Below are 20462 nucleotides of genomic sequence, written 5' to 3' on the forward strand. Positions count from 1 at the left end.
AAATTTTACGAATAGAACCCTCGATAGTTCTTTGTTTCGAACTATACCAGTTTTCAAGAGTGAAGCTATCAACTGTTCAACCATATCTCCGAAAAATAATTCTTCCCTCTAAGACCAACTCCAATGGTGGGCTAAAAGTCAAATTACCCCCCAAACCCACTCCAACCCAAAGGGAAATTTTGGGCTAAATGCTAAATGCTAAACCAAAGTCAGATTCCCCCCAAAATTTAGCCCAGAAATCGGAAGTTAAAATTTTCAATATTTATCGGAATTTAAATTATTTTTAGATTAAAATGTTCATAAAATTAATTTACGATAATCTACATTTAAAAAAAATTAATTTAACATAAAAAAAGCCTAAATTCATTATTTAATAATCACAGGCTAAAATTTTAGGCTAGAACGGTTAGAGCAGAAAAACTATTTCTAGGCTAAAAGTTAAAATTTTCGGGCTAAAATATTTGACTTTTAGCCCAACCATTGAAGATTGTCTAAAAATGAAGTGTAGAATAAGCGGTTTGATCATACAATGTACCAATTGGTTTAATATCACCGACCTTGAAATTTATAAATAATCTAGAGCCCTTGATAATATTAAACTTGGTACATTATACATGATCACATGAGGCAACAAGTCCAACTAACTCTTATCTTTCAACAATTTCCAAATGAAACAATCAACCCACATCACATCACCAATACAAAAGCAGTTTCTTACATCACATAAAGCAGTTCACTTCCAGGAATTTCTCAAAAGTCCTCCAGTATTTCACTCTTTTGACTTCACACATAAATATGTCATGTTAGCCTTCAGAAAATGAGAAAATATTCCAAGCCTTCTTCTGTTCTTCCACATACTATGGAACACACCGCTAATTTTACATACAAACATTACTCCCACTGGTTACGGTATTTCTGTAGTCTTTACGTCTACTGTGAGGTCAATGAGCTATCTTACTGGGCGGAACTACCTTGTCCTTCCACGTATGGTCTAACGAAAGTTCTCCTCCACCACACTTCGAACGCCCTCTGAAGATTCGGGCAGCTGTCACCAGCCTTGAGAAAGCTTCCCAACCAAGAAAGCATAATACTTTGCTGGTCCTCTAGAGGCAGAGTGAGGATTGTCCTACCAATTCCTTCTTCCACAACCTTCCTGTCAAATGACCGGCACCCATGTTGCAGCCAGTTGTAGTCATCGATCAATGGCTGCAGCCAGGTTTGTAACAACAGCTGACGGGTATCCTTAGATGGCAGCAGCTCCCCTCTACCAATGCCAACAAACAGCCTTGCTGTGATACAGCTAACATGGTAACGAGACACGATAGGCAGCTTCGTATGTAAGGCTGCCAATTCTTGCTGGCTAGCCCACAGTACTGCAAATTCGTCTGCGGCTTGCTTGTCAGCCAAAATCTCAAGCAACCATGAGAGGTTATCAGCTGCCAAAGCTAATTGCTTCACCACAGGTTCTTTGTTGTCGACAGGCTTATCAGAAGACTCTGGCTCTGCAGCGTGCTTGAATAGGGACAACAGCAACTTCAAACAGCTTCTGCACGAGTTATACAGTGTTTCATTGCAGACGTTAGCAGAACCTTGAGAGCTTGAGGCACTGTTGTTCTCCTTGAGGAGCTTGAGCACTACGGATTTCATTTCACGCCTGCCTCTCTCCTCATTGCTTGCAAGAACAAGTCCAATTATGTGGGAAAGTGTGTCCTTTTGGGGTTTAGAAACGTCGGACGAGACTCGTTTCAGTACAGGAGTGACCCCAATACCCTCACTTTGGAGTCGCAAGACCGACGAGACAACTTTTTCTTCTTCCTCATCCCCAACCCACGGGACTGCTTCCAAGTACTCTAAACATGACTGCATGCACGAGTTGAAGCCAAGTAGTTCTGCAATCTGAAAGAAGGTGCCATTAAAGGTTAGGTTTCAGCGTATTTCAGATTAAATTATGACATATAGATGGTATATAGGGAGGCAAGATGAAAAATGAAAATACAGGTAAGCTGACGAGAGATATACAAAACCTACTGAATGACGGTATATGATAATCTAAACGACTCTACTTCTTTGCATTACAAGAGTTCATTTACCGACTTTTCAAACCATCTTAACAACAATCAAATCTGATGTAAAAAATAAACCCTATTAGTATCAGCGGCCATTGGCTAAATGAACTTAATGAACGCTCCAAAACATGAAGCAATTTAATCCCTATCAATGAACTTAACCAAGCCAAACTTTTTAGCTAATCACATATGATTAAGAAGGGCCATTCAGATAAAACAATCAATCTGCATCTCAAAATGGATATAGGGTGCTGAAATGGAACATGCCAAAATCCTAAGCTAAGAAAATATCACACGATAGTCACCAACAACATTTTAAATTCGATATAACCAAACAGTTTGCAAAGGTCACTTACAAAATCTACCTAATCACGACTGTGCAGGGATAAAGCACCTTTTTCTCTCTAAACATGTTTAAAAAACAATTTTCATGCATGGAAAATTATGTGAGGATAGATATTACTAAAGTTAACTACAAAAGCAGCCTGATGAGCGTATATCCCCCGACTTTCTCAGAGAAGGTCATGTTTTTTAACATTGAACAAATAAATACAGCTTCGTATAAGGTGCATATGTACACATTTCTCGTGCAATAAACATGCTTTGTAACCCTAATAAGTGAATCTCTGTTCACTTTCCTCTTATTCTTTTTCATTCTATTTGTTAATCAGAAGGATAGTCATTTAAAGAGAATAACAAAATGACCTGCCAAAATCCAATTGAACAAAGAACAAAACAACAGATAAAGGAGCATCATGATATAAAGAATCAACATGTGGAGGCATTAGTAAAGGGAAATGATAACCCTGCACACCCTTCTTCTCCTCCTACACAGCCCTTTTTATTTCTGGATATCGAATTGAATAAATCAAACAGAAACCGCGGATAGGAATAAACACGGGTGTGTAGGGGTAGAAAAAGGGTGTGTGGTTATTATTTCTCTTGATAAAAGGGAGAAAGATTTCTACAATATGATTAAATGATAAGCTACAGTACAGTGCAATAAAGCTTATATCAACTCCATGTCCATCATATACACTCTGTATTAATTAATATTCTAAGTGAGACGAAAATTTGTAACAAGTATATATCCGAAACAGGAGGGATTTGGTGATTCCACCGGACGGCTGGAGCTCCTGAAAGTAATGTCCGAACTACTCTAATACACATAAGAGTATGAAAAGTATAACCAACGCAAAATATATCATAATAATGAACAGCAGTAGTAGAAAGACTGAGGTAATTGGTTATGTATCTTGGCATTAACGCATAACCAACAATAAAAACAGCAATTTTGCAATCCACAGAAATGAGATAAATCATGCATTACACAGTTCAGCGTATTACCTTTAGAATGCGGAGTACACGCGAGACACTTTGTTTCATCAGCCGTTGCCTCATGTCTTTGCAATACATCAATCCAACGGTTTCAACATATATTTCAACATCATCACAGTCTTCGATGTTAAGACAAGCTGAACCAGACTGTTGTTCAGAAAGTTTATCAGCAAAAAAGTTGCTATGCTCAACCAGAACATTCTTGTGAACGCTCAACTTCACGCAAAATCCCTGCTTTCCAAGTAAAACCACCTTCATATCACTAGTTCCAGGTTCACCAAACTCAATTGCTACCTTCCTAGGCAAATTTTCAACTTTGGGCCTGGGCACTCTCTCCGGAACCATAGATGCACTAACCACCGGCGCATCCGGCGCCTCAGGACCAACACCCCGTAGACCATCAGAAATACTCGCTGATCTCGACGGGATAAAGGCTAGCTCTTTTTCACTCAGTGGGGTTTGTTTTCTGTGAGCTGCTTCCTTGGGTGGTGGTGGTGGTGGTGATGAGGGCTTGGGTTTGTGCATGGAATTGTGAGCTTTTAGGGTCTTTTGAAACACAACAGGAGAAGGGCAGCACCAAAAACCTTCCGGCGTCACGGCAATTGGGACATTTCTAATCTTGACTTGGCCTTGTTCTACCCTCTTAAGTCTAATTTCAGCCATAATTCACAAGAACTTACAGCAATTACAGTTAGCACATTGCTGTAAATCCCCAATACAAAGTTTTGGAACCAAAACTCTCTTCCTCTTCAAAAGGGTCTAATTACAATGTAAACTCACAAGCATGAAAGGTACAAAGGTGAGAGTTTGAGGTTGATTCTAAGAACCCTAAACTGAGAAATCACTTACTCCACAGCAAGAATTGCATTTCAGTGAAAACTGAACCGACCCAGCCAGCGATTTCTCTGAAAGAAAAAAAAAAGAGATGCAATCTTTTTAAGAATTAGACAGCAGAAAAGTAAGAACAAAGTTTGAAGGCACTAAACGAATTCAGAAGCACAGAAACCACAGATCAAAATCCAACACAAAAACCCACAAACAATTAACAAAATAGAATAAAGATGGATTTTTTCCCCCCAATTTGAAAAGAATTTGAAACCCAAAAGAGAGAACTCACCAAGAACTGGTTAATCTGAGAGCCCTCTGAAGATTTATTTTTAAAGTGATTGAATGGGAGCTCTCGGTGTCAAGCATCAAGGGAACCAGTGAACAGATAGTTGCAGGGAGGAATGATAAGTAATAGAGAGCCTTTAATTACTAAAGCTAAGAAAGCCCACAACCGAAAAGGAATAAAAAATATAATAGAAAGAAAAACAAAAAGAAAAAGAAGAAAAGTAGAAACCTGCAGAGATTGATGATGGTTCATGGGTTGTATTTTTCTACTTCAACAGGCTATACTTTTGATGATGATTATCTCTCTGCAAATGCAGATGCAGATGTTCTCTCTCTCTCTCTCTCTCTCTCTCTCTCTCTATCTAGAAAATACTTTCTCAGTAACCAAACAGGCATGCCTTACACTTGTCTCTCATCATTTTTCTATTACTCTTTTCTGTGTTCTTTATTTTTTTGGCTGCAACCTTTTCTCTGTTCAATATTGTTCCTTGTGCTGGTCTTGTTGGAAGTGGAACGTCGCTACACTAGGCTTTTTGAATTTATGAAATGCCTATAACAATTTCTCTTATGTTAAATAAAATAATTTATTAATGTGAATTATTTCTTGTCAGGAGCATCGCTTTCTTGTTGAGTTGATGTGTACATTGATCCAAAGACTGAAGTGGATCTTTGAAATTTGTATCTGCCTAATTGGTCTTTGACTAAAGGTGAAAAGGAAACCAAGTCTTTCTTATTAAACAATTCGGGCATTTGAAATTTGATCCAACAATTAAAGTTATTATAACTTTTAAAGTGAATCTCTATTTGTAACCGTTAAATCAAATTTCAAGGATCTGGATTACTTAATGGGAGGAACTTGATGGAAGGTATCCGAATAAAATCACTTTCCTGAAAATAGCACATGTTTACCAAATGTTACATAAAAAATGGAAGTTCACTTTCCTGAAAATAGCACATATTTACGATTTATTTTTTGAAAATTTTCCAAACAAGCAATTTTAATGTAAATTTTCAGCTTCTTATCTTTCTATGTTTAACTTTCAGTATTCTTTTATTCGTACAAATGGCTTAATATTTACTCAAATTTGAATCATCTTCATTACTATAGTTTAGATGATTTTTTTTAGTATAAAAATCGTTTGTAATATAAAAAGAGTTTAATGATTTTAAAGAAAATATAGAACGAAATATGTATTATATAAAAAAGAAATAAAATCACATAAAAAGAGATTGCCATAACGAGGTTTTAAGTTGATGTAAATTGAACCGTCCCACATGGCACTAGTCAATAATTGACTTACGAAACCTCGGAAAGCCAAGTTTAACAAATATATAATTAATTCCGTAAGGAGAATTCCAATACAAACTCAAGGTTTATTTATACATTTGCAATAATAATACTATAGCTTGAAGTATAAAATAGGTTGCCTATAAAATCAGATTCTGAAACCAATTCCATATTCCAAGTTGCCAACATATAATCCGTAATAAAGATTTCGAGAAATGTTAATGAGACTCTCTTAAAAGTGTGACTCTTCATGAATTTTCTGTCACTTCAAGTTTTTTGCACAATGTTTTATAATGTTGACATAAGAATTGACGTTAAACTGTTATGTAGCAGAGAATACATGGAGGAGTCCCGCTTTGAGAGGTACTCCACCCCTAGAATACACTATGGGCTATAGGCAACCCAATGCCCCAACCGCATAGTAATTGTCTTTAGTTCCAGTAAATGTTCAAGTGTATCTCCACTCCTAAACTATATACCCCATGCCATGAGTATTAAAATATTTTTATATAAAATAATAAAAGATGATTTTATTTGTAATTTCGGATATGATTTTTAACCAATATCGTCACGCCATGTGTTATTATACTAAAATACAATTTTTGTGAACTGCCCAATAACGCCACTAAATTATTTTTCTGTATTTTTAATCATTTTTATCAACCTAATTAAAGTGGACCATTTTGTACTCCAACTGCCCATATTGTGCCATGTGGCCCAATAGTAAAATTATATTGTTTCAGGTTTTTCTTTTTCTTTTTAATTTTATTCTTTTTTGCTGGAAAAATCTGGATCGTAGGTAGAAACATTGTGCATATCGAAAAAAGAAAAAAAATTAATAATGTGGCTGACGCACGTGCCTGAAGTTGAGCGTGAACCACACATGCCTGAAGTGAAAAAAATTAATAATGTGGCTGACGTCAACCTGACGTCATTCCCTTCAGTCAGTGGGTCAGGCAATTTGGGCCTGTGTTGTGTGTCGGGCTCCCCTGGAACCCAATTAATCGGGTAGGGCTGGAGCACTTTTTGAGAGATTGGGGGGTTGGATTACCCAATAGCCTAGGGGATTGTCTTCTAGTGGACTTGCTTTGAAAGAATCTCCTTAGCATTTCACTTTCGAACCCCATTGTCTCTCACTAAAAGTTTTTGTTTTCTTTGTTACAAACAATATTATGAAATGGAGAATCTAACTCAGGGCATTAGTGCAAAAGAAACGACTTTATAAAATAGGTTCACTCTCATTGTGCGTCTTGATTAACTAAAATGTATGTTATGTTTATCTCTATATAACATTTCATTATTGAATCAAGACACCATGCTAGAGAATGAACATGTTGTATGTAAGTTTTTCTCCAGTACATGAAATGAAACTCTTTAACAATTGAGCTACAAACTCGTTGCAATCTCGCATAGATGAATTGATTTGCAAATTTAAAATAAAACCCAATTTTATTCTTTATTAAAACTAATGGTGGCCCATTTTTAGTACATGTTTAGGGAAATGAAGGATTATAATTCAAATGTGCCCCATGGGAATTTCCTTTTCTTCTTTATGTTCCATAACAATGTACCTAGTTTACTTTTGTTCTTTGCTTTTATGTTGTTGCTATTTACTTTATAAAAAGAGTGGAATATAGATCATCATAAGAATCACAATCAAGTGGCACATATTCACACAAGAAATATTTGACAAGGACCCCCCCAAAATATGTAAACAAAAATTGAAAATCTTTTGACTTAATTTTACCCTTTTTATTTCTTTTAGGTTTTCTTAATTATGAAAAAGAAAAAGCTATGGAGTGTGTGTGTTGTCAACTGTGTATTGTAGTATATATGTTGTGTGTGTCTCTCTCTGTGTGTGTATATATATATATGTTGTATATATAGATATCATGCATGCAATACTAGAGTGTAAAAATAAAAAAAAATAAAAAAAGCACAACGGTGCAACCCAAAGCTCTCTGCTTGGCGAGGATCAGGGGAGTTTCCAAATGATGCAAAAATTGAAGAAAGTGAGAGCACGTTTTCATGATCAATGGTGGTACCAAAAGAAATTCCATGGAAAATGGCCTTGCTGTAAGTTGAGCCCACCATGGAATATGGCTAATCATGTGGTGGGTTTGAATTTGATCAGTGTCGAGCTGTAAATTAACCAGTTAACAAGTAAAGCTAATTGTGTGAGATGAGAGTCTTATACCTAATACCTAATACCCAATACCTAATGAGGGAAAAGGTCCAGCTGTATGCATGCTGCTGACGATGGAAAGGTTAACAAACAGAGCATAATGTATCTTAAGTTCCTTTGTGTTGGTGATTAAAAAAAAAAATTGCATTTTTCTATAATACATAGTGAATGAGATGCACCGGTGTTTGAATGACTAGATGAAAACTGTCAAAATTCAACCATGTAAATTTAATCGTCCAATGCACCGGGCATGTGTATGCAGAGGGCCTCAGCATGACTTCAAACCACCCGTGGTGGTTGGTTTGGTGGATTTGTGAGATTTAAACAGGAATAGCAGTTTTGGTGGGATTTAGCTTTGGACTCCCCTTTGTCTTCTTTGTGGTCCTAGAAGGTTGAAATGAAGATGTGGTACCTACCATACACAGAAATAACGCATTAAAGCATGAAGCTACATGGAATCTTTGTTGGTGACTTTGTCTGTTTTTTCGTCTGTTCCGGAAAAGAACAAGCAGCCAATGCCATGTTTTTGCCTCTTTATGATTTTCTACTTCATTGGCATCGATGTTCAAGGGTCTGTTTGGGATTGCTTCTAACCGTCGAGAAAAACACATGTACTGATGCACATATGCTCTTCAGGAAGCACTAGGATTTGTAACAAAAAATTCAACTTGTATATGTAATAGCACTTATAGTAAAGGCGCTAAGAAGATAAAAAAGCAATCGTAAACGAGTCAAAAACTTTCAATCATAACTGCAGCGCTAGCTAACAGAAGCGAAATGTAAATGTAGTTTTTACATCTCGAAATGTAAATGTAGTTTTTACATCTCAAATTTGCGTCTCTCGCTCTTACACCATATCATATTCTTATATGTTATCGCACGAGAACAAAACAGTATGCAAACTGCAGTAAAAGAACTAAGAACTCTGGGAGAAAGTACAATCGAAGAAGCTGGGATCGTTGAGAAAAAATCATTTCAACAAATAGGAAATATGTAAGAATTGACCGTTTAAGCATTCCATCACCACAAAACCTAAGAACTTCTACCAGAAAAATGAAAAAAAATCCATCCACAGTTAGCTAATCCAAATCCAAAGCTGCCACAGGATCAGCGAAAGTGAAAAAGAAAACTGAAACAAAGGGAAACGATGAAGTTCGTCATCCTCGATTCTTCAACGAATTACTAAAGAACAAACATTGGTAAAATCTACCTGCGGAAAAGATCATACAATGTATTGCAATTAGCAGCAGATCCAGAGCTGAATAAACCCTTGTGTCACTGTTACGACTCAGTCAATTTTACTTTCAGCTGGATCCAAGATCCGTTTTATTATCAACGGTTGGATCATAAACGGCAATGACTGAGAACTCACCACTGGGGGGGATGCGGAGATTATTCTCTTTTCACAAACTGCCTTTTCATTATTGAAGCGCGGGCAAGTGTATGCTGAGATTGCAGGAGATTATTCTCATTCAAGGCTTAATAGAGTCGCCCCCGGCACACGGAAGCTCCACAATGGCACGGATGTCCTTGTCCAGGAAGATGTTTATATCGATAGTTATATGTTATTTCTTCCCCCAACGCTATCTGCTCACATACAGTAGAATTATCAAGAAATACATTATTCACTTTAAGCACAGTAATGCATATCAGTTGCAGAGAGCAGTCATCAATTGTACATCAAATGCCATCTTCAATTGACCGTTTAGTAGACCAATAGCAAGGATAACTTAGCAACTGACCATGTAACCATCACAACACTCTCAATCTTAACTTCCGAGATAATTACTAATGCGTCATGCACAAATAAAATCATTCTACGAGAAGAAATGAGAGTGCTTACATCTTGATTCGCATAGAGACCAATATGTGCACGCAAACTATCCATGCTTTCCACAAGAACTTGGTGATTCACAAGATTAGGCGAGCAGCTACAAAAGAATAGCATACGTCAACTATATCACAAGGCACTCGCATTGCCCAAGAAACAAATAAAAACATATGGATAAAGATAATTCAGCAATGTCTTTCATTACCTATGATTGATGAATTTTGAAACATTTCCATAATTAGTTGAGTCAATTACATGATGGGCCTGTCCTTCGACCAATCTACTCATATCATTAACATGAGCATCAATTTCATGTAAGTAGCCGTAACCATCTTTTCCATACCTGATCATTCGTAATGGACCATTCAAAATATGACACAAAAACTAAAAAGTAGAGTGGAACAATAGGTGTATCTATCAGAACTAAACCGAAACCTGTCGTGCCTCTCATTTGCTTCATGCTCATCTAAAACCTCGCCAATGTACTCGCAAACAAATGTGCCGCGGAGAATTGCTTCACCTGCCCTGACTCCCCATCCCTGCAATTGGGTACCGAAGTCAATACAACTCTTGAAAATCTTCAAAAACTGACATTTAACTTTTCAGCTACCTATCCTTTTAGCTTAGGGAGGAAAAAATAAGGAAAGAAAAATAAACTACCTTTTTATCTGTTTTGAAGACTTCCAGTTTCACTCTTACTCCATTCTGCAAAACCCTATTAGGACAAGATCTATTGCAGCTGCACATCTGATTGCATTCATAAACGAGGTACCCTTCCTGCACGATATCAAAAGAGTAACAAGTCAACCTTATGTTCCCACCAATTAAAAATAGGAGAATGAAAATTAAGTGAAAGTCGAGCATGATATGAATCCCTTCTTGCTTTTTTAAATAAAGACTCTGTGGGGGCAGTGGAATGGCACTACCCTCCAAGAACCTGTGCTCATTCAAATATACATGCATATAGATTGAGAGAGAATACGATGATCTATGCTGGAACTATCTCAGTCTCTTTTTCTCTCTAGCAAACGGTTAAGACAGAAAAAACAATCTTTGATATAGAAAAGATCCTGTGTTTATAAAAATCACCAAATCCAAGTAATGCATTTTTATGTGCTTGTCAGCGACACGATCAACAACACGGCACATTTATGCTTTCCACGGTATAAATGGCTATCAAGCAAAATGAAAAAGAAGTTAAAGACTTCCAACAATGGAGAGCATACCACCATCATATGTGATCAGGGGTCAACACTTAAAAAGGTACTGAAATTAGAGGAGATGAGACTGGTGGTTAGTGGTAGATTTTGATTAGCATTACCTCCAAGATAATTCGACCTCTCTCATCATATGGGAATCTGCCACGCATGGATTTCCCATAGATGTCTTTTGCATCATCATAGTCATTATCAAAAAGGTAAACATGATCACATGTTTCAGGACAGCATGTAGAACGCGGGCATGCACACCCCAATTGCAAACTCTGCAATGAAATAGACCAAAAAACATGTTAAATGCCAACAAAAATTGGAAAAAGAAAATACTGTGACAAATCAATCTATTCATCATGAAGTCATAGTAAATGCATACTATTAGAGAACAAAAGTATATTGTAATTAGGATCCTAGTCAGCTCGAATATTTGGTTCCAGGTTTGTTTAGGGGTGTAATCTAGTATTCAAAATTAAGTTATTTGGTTATGTCTTTAGTTTCCTGTACTAATGAGGGTCATGATTAATAAATCTCATTCTCCCCATTTTCTTCACATCTAATGCAAGATCTAGTCTTCTTAAAGAAAATTGTTATTCCGGTCAGATGGCATCTAACTAAATGTCATCATTGCGGTTCCTTTTTCATATTACTGGCTCATTGCATCCAAAGTTTTGGTCAAAGTCTTCCTTTTATTTGCACCTTTACTACAATTATGGTGGTCCAGGTGAGAGTGATGCATATTTAAACATGTGGCATACATGCAATGCTGATAAAATCAGTGACTGAAAGATATTAGATCAAAGATTGAAAAGTAAAAAAAGTAAACCTCTGTATTGAGTCCCAGGGATTGATGAAGCAAGGGCTTCATAATATAGGTAAAGCCCTCCCAAGGCAAGGAATCACCAGCATTTTGGTCATTAGAACCACCTGCAAGGGCAGGATAAGAATCCAATTGGTCTTCATCTGCTACACAAACCACCGGGACCAATTCCTGCCCAAAGCTTATATCATCACACAAGACAAGAGCCTTCTGGAAGGATCTTTGGCTCAAGTGATGTGCATCAATAAGATAGTGGCTTTCATCCACCTCCCACTTATCGTCACGAGGATCTGATGAAGGTGGAGATCTATGCCCCACAGTACCAATTGGAAGAGGCATCACCGGAGACACAAAGCATTCCTTGAATTCTTTGCATCCTTTAGGGCAAATAAAGCCATCTTGATGCCAATCTACCCGAATATTATACTCACTGCAGAGCTTGGCTGCCCTTAGATACAAACTTTCTGGCAGGACTCCATATTGTCCCTCCAGCATGGCTTTGAGACTGATCTTGCAGCAAGCAGAGCGAGCAACAGATAAAATGTCTAGGTTACTCGGCCTACATTTTGTTTTCTGCATCTCAGAAAACAGAATTCTTGCTACTGCTGAACAATGTGAGTCCCCTAATCTAGACAGACTTGCTGCCTCAGTTGCATGACGCTGTACATTTATTCCTCCGGTACCAAGTGACTTTGATGCTTGAATACGTTTCTTCATAGTAGCATTTGCCCTATTCCTGATCCTATATGATGCTGCTGCCAAATTTTTTCTCAATCTAGGACGACTAAGTCTCCCAGATTTTAATCTATAAGCATAATAACGTATCCCCTTCTTTGAAGGCAGAGAACTGGCTAAACTTGGTCCCATGTGAATAGCTTGATGGTGACGACCAAGATCAGGAAGTAAATCAAACTTCAACCCACAAAACCTGCAAACAAACTTTCGTTGACCACTTACATTCTCAGTGTTATTCTTCACAGAAGCTGAATTGCATAACTCAAACTTCCTTGGAGAAACATCACCAGCAGACAGGACAGGCTGAGGAGCTTTTGAGAGCCTGAAATTATCACGATGAACTGCAAGCACATGCAACCATAACTCGTCTGTATTCCCAAAGTGGCTTCCACAAGGAATACACTGGAAAAGCATGCATTGTTCAACAAATTGCACACAATGTCTCTCCTGAACATGAGTTTCCAAGACTTTCTTATTAGTAAAACAATCCAGGCAGATAGCACATGCATAACCTCTAAACAGCCATTGTGCTTCCTTTTTATGATTGTCCATCCAGTGAGTTCCAAGTGCTTGGTCATCCGAAAACTCCTGTGAGCAAACTTTGCACCTCATAGCTTGTTCGTTGTCATCCCCAGTCCATTGCAACAGAGCTTGTTCTTCCATGGCAGAAGAAGCAACATGTGCATCTTCATCATCATTAAAGCCCCAAATCCCTCTAAGTCTCTCCTTTTCAGTGCAAACCAACTTTGTGAATACTTCTCCAACGCCAAGATTATTAGAAGCTTCAGATAGGGCCCACTGAAATTGTACATCCTTAGGAACAGGGTTTCTTAAAGATAATATACTTTTAAAGAGCTTGTAAAAGAGCTCACACGCTTGATGTAAATTAAACTTTTGCTCCTGTGAGTGACAATCTTTCAAAAGATCTACAAAAACTTCTTTTGATATTATCCTACTCTTACCATTTCTTGCACGTTTGAGCCAGCTTGGGAGGTGCTTTTCGCAATATAATGAATGCCTCTTTGGACTTTCCAAGCAAGGGTTGCTGTCATCCCAGAAACAAGACCCTATGCAGCGCTGCTCTCCTGTTGTATTACAAGCTTTGGCAGGAGACTCGGACTTCTCAAATAAGCTCCCTCTTTCACGGAAGGCATTACCAGCCCCAATTGAGACAGGATCTACCTGTAGAGGACTTTCAACATCTCCGACCAATACCATCTCTCTGCAGTTTGTAGTCTCTAAATTAGAAATGTTCTCCTCAAACTTTCTCTTAAGTTTATACTCTGGAAAATTTGAGATGGTCTTCATATCATTCTTTGGTCTGTGCTTCTTACAAAATGAATAGCCTTGTAAAGACCGATGCTTACATCTAGTTCCAAGGACAGTTGTGCCTTCACACAGTGGTTGATCACTCGAGTGAGACCCTTCAGCTTTTGTAGAGCTTCCCATGAAACGAGAGGACAAATGTACACAACAGTAAACATCACCATCATTTGCCCACCTCACGCATTGCCTTCCCTTGGCTTCAATATAAGCAATGCAATGTCGATTTTTGCTTCCAGGCTCAGAAGATCTTATGGCAGCAACTTCATTGGCTGGTGTCATTTCCACATCTTTGGTTTGGATGAACTTAGAATTACCAGCTTCAACTAATACTCCATCCCATTTATCAGCAACTCGCCCAGGTGTGTCTGTTGGTGCAGCTATATCTTTCATATCTTCTTTTTTATAGGGTTCTGATGCTAATGTAGCAGCATTTGAAGTGTCTCGATTATTAAAGAATTCAGAGTCAATTTCAATGGCTATAGATTCATCTGATCCCCTAGATTCCACCTGGGAAGCATTTGCCTCCGCACGACGTACTTCGAGCTTTGGCCTTTTCCTGCCAACTTGGAGATTTGGGGTTAAGGGACCATCACTAGTCTGCTGTTGAAAGTCTACACTATTCGATGTGGGATGAGAGGTTGAAAACCATTTCATAACTTCATGCTTCCATGTTTTCCACTCGGAACCCAATGTAGGCTGCAATGGTGCATTCTGGAGAGACTGGACTTCATTCCAGAGAATAGAGTCAACTAGTTCCTGAACCAGAAAGGGAAACATAAAGCCAAAAGCTTGATCAAATGACTTCAACTGTAAAAATTATCTCAAAACAAAATCCATGGAACAATAACATATTCCAAAACAAAGTTACAAACAGCTATGTAAGAGGCACCGGAAGTGAGTTTGAGTGGTCTTCACTCATGCCCTATCACAATGAAATAAATAGCTATAACAACATTTACAGTGAGCACACCCAAATTCCATGGAACGGTAACATATTCCAAAACAAAGTTACAAACAGCTATGCAACTTTTCTTACACAAACAGTCCACCACTCAATTAAAAGTGGAAAACAACTGCCGAGCATATATATACCATGCACTGCACATAAATTAATTTTAATTGAATGGTCAAAAACTAAAACAAGAGGAAAGAAGCAACTCACTTTAGCTCCATTACCGGGAGCCTTACTAGTTAAATGGAAACAAATTAACGGTAAAAATACTCCCAAGAAAAATCATGCAATATATATACCAACACAATATGGAAGGAAACAATATAAGGTTGAAACAACTTGTACTATTGTACTACCACAGTTCAACCAGTGAACATAGAACATAAATGAGCAGCAAAAGTTATAATGTATACCTCCTTAAGTACTTCAATGGTTGCAGCATTACTCGCATTCTGACACTGCTGCAACCAAAAGTTATATGAACGTTCTAGCCATTCAGAATTTAGGTAGGTCTGTGATATCATCTGTAAAGGAAAATAAAATGGCATTGCTTAATAACTAATCAGAAGAAAAACAAAATATGAAATAAATAAGTAATTTATTTCAGAGCAGAACAAAATTTCAAAAAAAAAAAAGAAAAAAACAAGATTTAAATTTTTGTTTAGTCTGAAAATATAGGTTAATCATATACCTATAACATGGTGAGAACACAAAAACTTTACAGTCTATGCAAAACACAAACACAAGTGCGCACATAGAATAACAGATAAATCCGTTCCAAGCTTGAAGTAGTGGCAAGTAAAACTGTAAAAGTGATGATGACAAGATCAGCAGAAATATGATAAATCAATTTCCAAAGGGCTCTTTCTACACCGACTTTAAAGCTAATTAATTTTCTTCCCAAAAGTTATGGGCTAAGGACAACTACAAGAAGAAATACAATTTGACACACAAAATAAGTCAGAAGAACCTGATACAATTGGTCTTTTTTTCATCATCAATAGTCAATAGTCGACGTTGAAGGAAAAAAAAAAAGCAGTTAAATTTCATTACAGACAATGCCTTAAGCTCATACTGGAAAGAAAAAAGAAAAAAAACAAAAGAAACAGTTTCTGCCTATTTAAAAAATTCAAGTATCACTAGATGTAGCAATTTACACTTCGCAGCTTCAGAAGCATCTTTCCAAGATCAGAATAGCCACTGCAACGAGAAGCCTCCATTGCAAATTCCTTCCAGACAGCCACATCACGAGCAGTCTCTATCAAAGCCTACACAAGTTGACATATCTAAGAGAATGACATCAAAGCAGAAGAGGATACTAAAGACACAATAAGTTGGTTGCTCCAATTATGGAAAACGAAAGTTTGGAGAGAGCATGAGAATCTCAATTAAAATCGCATACCTCAGTATGAAATTGGTCAACAACATTCAGCATTCCAACAGCTAACTTTTGCATAATAAACCGACGTGCTATGGTCAAATCTTTAACCACTTTTAAGCCAACTTTGTGCGTTTTATATGCAATAGGGTGTGGAAATTCATCAATGGAACGAACAAGTAGTGTGTCTGCCCAAGAATAATTCCTTGTGTGTGGAAAAAATATCACAAAATATTTTTTCCTATCATGAGTTGGTTTTGCTCTCAAAGTCGATAATGGGCAGTCAGCTCTTGCACACCGTATTCCTGTCTGCCACTTCCCTCTCCACTATACTTGGACAAATAGAGAGGTACCAATGTAAAATGAAATCAGCAATGTTAATTTATTCCACCAGTTTCAATCTTTATAGTTTTGGTTACAGTCAGCAAAGGAAAATGGGGAAGGGTATCAGGATCTATACATCCTCACAATTTCTATTCGCAAGTGTTATATCACATAAAAAAAAATTAAAAGTATCCCGACCCAAAAGCTGAAATTAGACCTCTATCCATTTCTAGAAAGCCATTACTGGACAATTGCAATAATAAAGATTTGAACTCAGGACCTCCCGCTTTGCCACATTGAAGTATCTAAACCAAAAGCTTGCATTGATAGAATGTGATCCTGGAAAATGTTATATCTGAACACTGAGGAGAAAAACAAAGAAAAATTGAGCAGCCAAACCTACGGGTAAAGATAATGAGACTAACCAACTTGATATGCATCAGGCCCGAGAAATTGCATAACAAAAAGCTTTAAGTTATGAAAACAAAGTAATGTTGAACGTGAAAGAAACAAAAGCTACCTTGACCCACAGTGCCACAGATTCATCACTTTCTAGCCATGCAGACTCTGACAGAGATGACTCTCCTTCCCTACTGTTGTTTGGCAATGCACTTTCCCTGCTGTCTACAATCATATGACTGTTATCAGAGGTTACGCAGGGTTCACTGTAATTCTGTGCATTTATGTCATCATCATCAAAATCTTGCGAGCCACTAGATGACTTTTGACCCTCCAATTGACGACAATCAATAACTGAAGCTCCATTTTGACATCCATCAGAAGTATGCAATTCATCAACTGCCCCTTGAACTTCACCTTGTCTTCCTAATTGAGGTCCTTCCACATTTGGCAATATGTCATCTGCCACTTGCACTTTCTTTTCATGTTCAAGGCAGTTGGATTCGCCGTCATATACAGAAGGGGTTGATGAACTCTGTTGAGGGCAATCAGATTGTCCAACACGAATGGTAGAACAAGGGAGCACTTCCATGATCCTACACTAAAAATACTGGTGCCATATGATGCGTATGCTATCACTGATTATTTGCCTACCCACCTTTCTGTTCAAACAAAGGTCCAGTTGACAAAAAGAGTCAGGGATATATTCGATGATGTACCAAATTGAGAAAACAAAATCCAAAATATACTTCTAATTAACTGATAAATAAAAGGCTGCAACAGCCACAATGAGCACATGTGTGCATAACATGTGTTTAGGCTTGTCTCTACCAAAGTTATGACCAGAGGAAAAACCTAAAGCCAATCTTGACAAATCCACAATGGCCTTATTTGGTCTGACCAACATAGCATAATGAATGGTGTTATATCAGCGCTTGAAAGACCATGTCAATCATGTCAATGGGATCAATCAAGAAATTAAGAAGAGACATGACGCAGTAAGACAGAAGAAAGAAAAGTTCGTATTCCCATTAGATGGCAAATGCCATGATATGTATTTCACCTCCTTTGAGGAGTTTCAATTTGCATTTCAATTTATTCATAACAAAGGACTGCTAGAACAGCAAAAAAAATCACAGCCTCGGTTTGAACCATATTATTAGGCAACTGACTAACTTAATCCATATCGGTTCAATGGTATAATTTTATAAACTACATAAACTTCCAGATATATCAATGCATGCAAAAGATTTCATGTATAGACGACTAAGGATGTTGAATCAATAAACTAAAGATAATTTTATTTTGATACTAAGGCAAATTACTGACAAACTCATATCTCTAAGAAAAAATGTTTAAAACAATGATCATAGCAAATAGATAAAAAAGATACCAAACTATGATAATACCCCGCAAGGGGCTTGTAGCCCTACACCCGAGGTCCTGTTTTTGAATCCCCCCTCCTCCGTTATTGTTTATAAAAAAATGAAAACTAAAATTATACCCCCTACCATTGCAGAATTCTAAAATAAATCCCGTGTTCAACTAGCAAGCAATTGAAAAATAACATTAATTCCATATGCATTCATTTTTTATATGGTAGTTGTTTAATTCAACTAGCAAGCAATTTCCAGAAACTAAATCCCGTGTTCTCAATTTCAAAAACAAAAACAAGAACAGTAAATTACTTGTTATGTATAGAAAAATAATATAATACTAATTAATTGTTATATCGAGCAAAATAACATATTTATCATTCTTCTTCTAAGAACAAAAAAAAATCACAGTATCACCTCACCCCACAAAGGAGGAGATCAGGATAACAATTTTGCAACATCATGTGTTAGTTCAAATAAACATATGATTCTACAAAAGCAACAGAATCGGCCGTCGAAAATCCTCCAGTTGTCTTCAAAATATGTGTTTGCAGCGGAAGCATATTCTAGAGGTACAGAGAACAACTTTCACATATCCAATTATTCAATAAAATGAAGTTGTAAAAATAAAAACTAAATCTTTGGCATTAAATACACATAAACCCTTCTACTTGTACAAATATACACATCAAAACACAGTAAAATGTACTAAAGAAATAGTAATCCATATAATATACCCAAAGGGCAATGCAACGGTGCTCCTCAAGTGAGAAACCATGTGACATACAACCAAACAGTCAATGATGCCCTACACATCTAAAATACCTTAATTTCTACAAAAAAAAAAAAATAATCACACCCACAATCCAACTGCAAAAAGCAGCCCAGAAAAAAGCTGCATCACACTATAATTGACAACCAACCAACAAGCTCACCATGTGCAATTGGCCCCTTTCTGAGGAACAAACCCTAATTCACTAAACCCAGAACTTAAATTTGGTAAAAGCCACGGATTTTACAACCAATTGGTAACATTCTGATGGCAAAACCCTAGAAAAATCCGCAACGGACAACCCATGTACGGATCGTGAACATGCAGGTGGGTACAGATCAATAAAAAAAGGAAACATAACATAAATTATGTACCAAAAACATAACACAAACATGCCCATTTGAAAACAACAGCTAAAAAAATCCCAAGAAACGGTTCAAGTTCATGCCTTTATATTTACCCTACCATGTTAAAAAGGTGGAGTCAAAATGTTAGAGCAAGAGGGTTTGGGTAATAGGTTTGTGGTAGGGGTGAGATATAATCATATAATTAGTCAGCAAAAAAGTTGACTGCAAAACAAAAGAAAAAAAAAATGTGACATGCTAGAGATGGGCATGGCCAAATTTACAGAGAGGATAGAGAGAGTAATGTAGCTTACCTTTAAAGAAGGGGGAGGAAGATCACCATTTTCCCATTGGGGTTGGGTGAGATTTTGGGTGAAATTTTGGGGGAAGTTTGAGTCTTTGTGTTAGAAAAAAGAATTGGGTTGATGGGTTGATGGGTTTTTGGGTAAAAGCAACAATCTTTTCTATCCCTCTCTCAATCTGGCAAATCTTTGGCTAGTGTGTGAAAGGGGGGGGCTTATATTATAGATGTTGCAGGTCCCCGTGGCCTAAAATATGAAAGGAAAAAAAAATTAGAAAATACCAAGATATAGATACCAAGAGATTAGAGAAAGACGTGTGGGGTACAATTACATGGAAAAAAAAGAAGCCCTACCCTTTTGTCATACAAGAAGGCCGACTGAGACAACAACTGGGTCGTGGGTTTTTGGGGCAGCTTCTAAAATCCCAATTTTAATGTTTGTGTGAATATTTTAGAGAGATAAATTGTTGAGGGAGAACAAAAATGGTGGGTTTTATATTTGGGAGGGAGACCCGGGGTTGTTTCTGTGGGGGAGGAAGCGCGCTTCTATAGGTTGTTTTCGTAACGTGGCACGCTGCTTTTGCTTCGTTTTACTCTCTTCTTTCCCGACAGATGACCAAAGCAACAAAACAAATTGAATTTACTATTGTCTTCTTTTTATTTTTTGGGTTTTGGGGTCACTGCCAGAGTAAGTGCTATGAAT

General features: G+C 37.3%; 2 protein-coding genes across 13 annotated transcripts; both read right to left on the reverse strand.

Moving 5' to 3' along the window:
• Positions 1-564: 564 nt before the first annotated feature.
• LOC103402010 (BTB/POZ domain-containing protein At3g50780-like) lies at positions 565-5082 on the reverse strand. Of its 2 annotated transcripts, none has more exons than XM_008340755.4 (3): positions 4747-5082; positions 3414-4309; positions 565-1896 (listed from the first exon to the last, which is right to left on the reverse strand). In XM_008340755.4, exons 2-3 carry the CDS (start codon positions 4065-4067, stop codon positions 955-957), a joined length of 1596 nt encoding a protein of 531 aa, XP_008338977.2. In that variant the 5' UTR covers positions 4068-4309; positions 4747-5082; the 3' UTR covers positions 565-954. The 2 variants fall into 2 exon arrangements, with proteins under 2 accessions (XP_008338977.2, XP_028947286.1); XM_029091453.2 differs by having other exon boundaries at positions 4522-5080.
• Positions 5083-8946: 3864 nt separating this feature from the next.
• Positions 8947-20248, reverse strand: LOC103402019 (histone-lysine N-methyltransferase SUVR5-like). Of its 11 annotated transcripts, none has more exons than XR_011573431.1 (14): positions 20114-20248; positions 19773-20006; positions 17088-17628; positions 16268-16570; positions 16023-16133; positions 15279-15389; positions 11859-14669; positions 11143-11304; positions 10482-10598; positions 10266-10360; positions 10027-10164; positions 9834-9921; positions 9363-9577; positions 8947-9200 (listed from the first exon to the last, which is right to left on the reverse strand). XR_011573431.1 is itself a non-coding variant. In XM_029091483.2 (13 exons), the coding sequence occupies exons 3-13, from the start codon at positions 17556-17558 to the stop codon at positions 9470-9472; spliced, it is 4515 nt and encodes a 1504-aa protein (XP_028947316.1). In that variant the 5' UTR covers positions 17559-17628; positions 19773-20006; positions 20114-20248; the 3' UTR covers positions 8947-9469. The 11 variants fall into 11 exon arrangements, 8 of the variants coding, with proteins under 8 accessions (XP_028947316.1, XP_008338988.2, XP_028947320.1 ...); XR_003767978.2 differs by having other exon boundaries at positions 10257-10360; XR_011573429.1 differs by lacking the exons at positions 19773-20006; positions 20114-20248 and adding an exon at positions 19580-19770 and having other exon boundaries at positions 10257-10360.
• Between the last annotated feature and the right edge of the window lie 214 nt (positions 20249-20462).

The sequence above is a fragment of the Malus domestica genome, chromosome 02, assembly GCF_042453785.1.
Source record: "Malus domestica chromosome 02, GDT2T_hap1".
NCBI classification, from domain to species: domain Eukaryota; kingdom Viridiplantae; phylum Streptophyta; class Magnoliopsida; order Rosales; family Rosaceae; genus Malus; species Malus domestica.

What these genes read in the sequence shown, in the direction of transcription:
- LOC103402010 (XM_008340755.4), bottom strand. Translation starts at nt 4,067, where the DNA reads ATGGCTGAAATTAGACTTAAGAGGGTAGAACAAGGCCAAGTCAAGATT. An exon ending in GTGTACTCCGCATTCTAAAG is followed by an intron (nt 1,897 to 3,413) that starts GTAATACGCTGA and finishes ACCTTCTTTCAG; the next exon opens with ATTGCAGAACTACTTGGCTT.
- LOC103402019 (XM_008340766.4), bottom strand. Translation starts at nt 17,558, where the DNA reads ATGGAAGTGCTCCCTTGTTCTACCATTCGTGTTGGACAATCTGATTGC. An exon ending in GAGGTCGAATTATCTTGGAG is followed by an intron (nt 10,599 to 11,142) that starts GTAATGCTAATC and finishes GATATCGTGCAG; the next exon opens with GAAGGGTACCTCGTTTATGA. An exon ending in TCAAAATTCATCAATCATAG is followed by an intron (nt 9,922 to 10,026) that starts GTAATGAAAGAC and finishes ATTCTTTTGTAG; the next exon opens with CTGCTCGCCTAATCTTGTGA.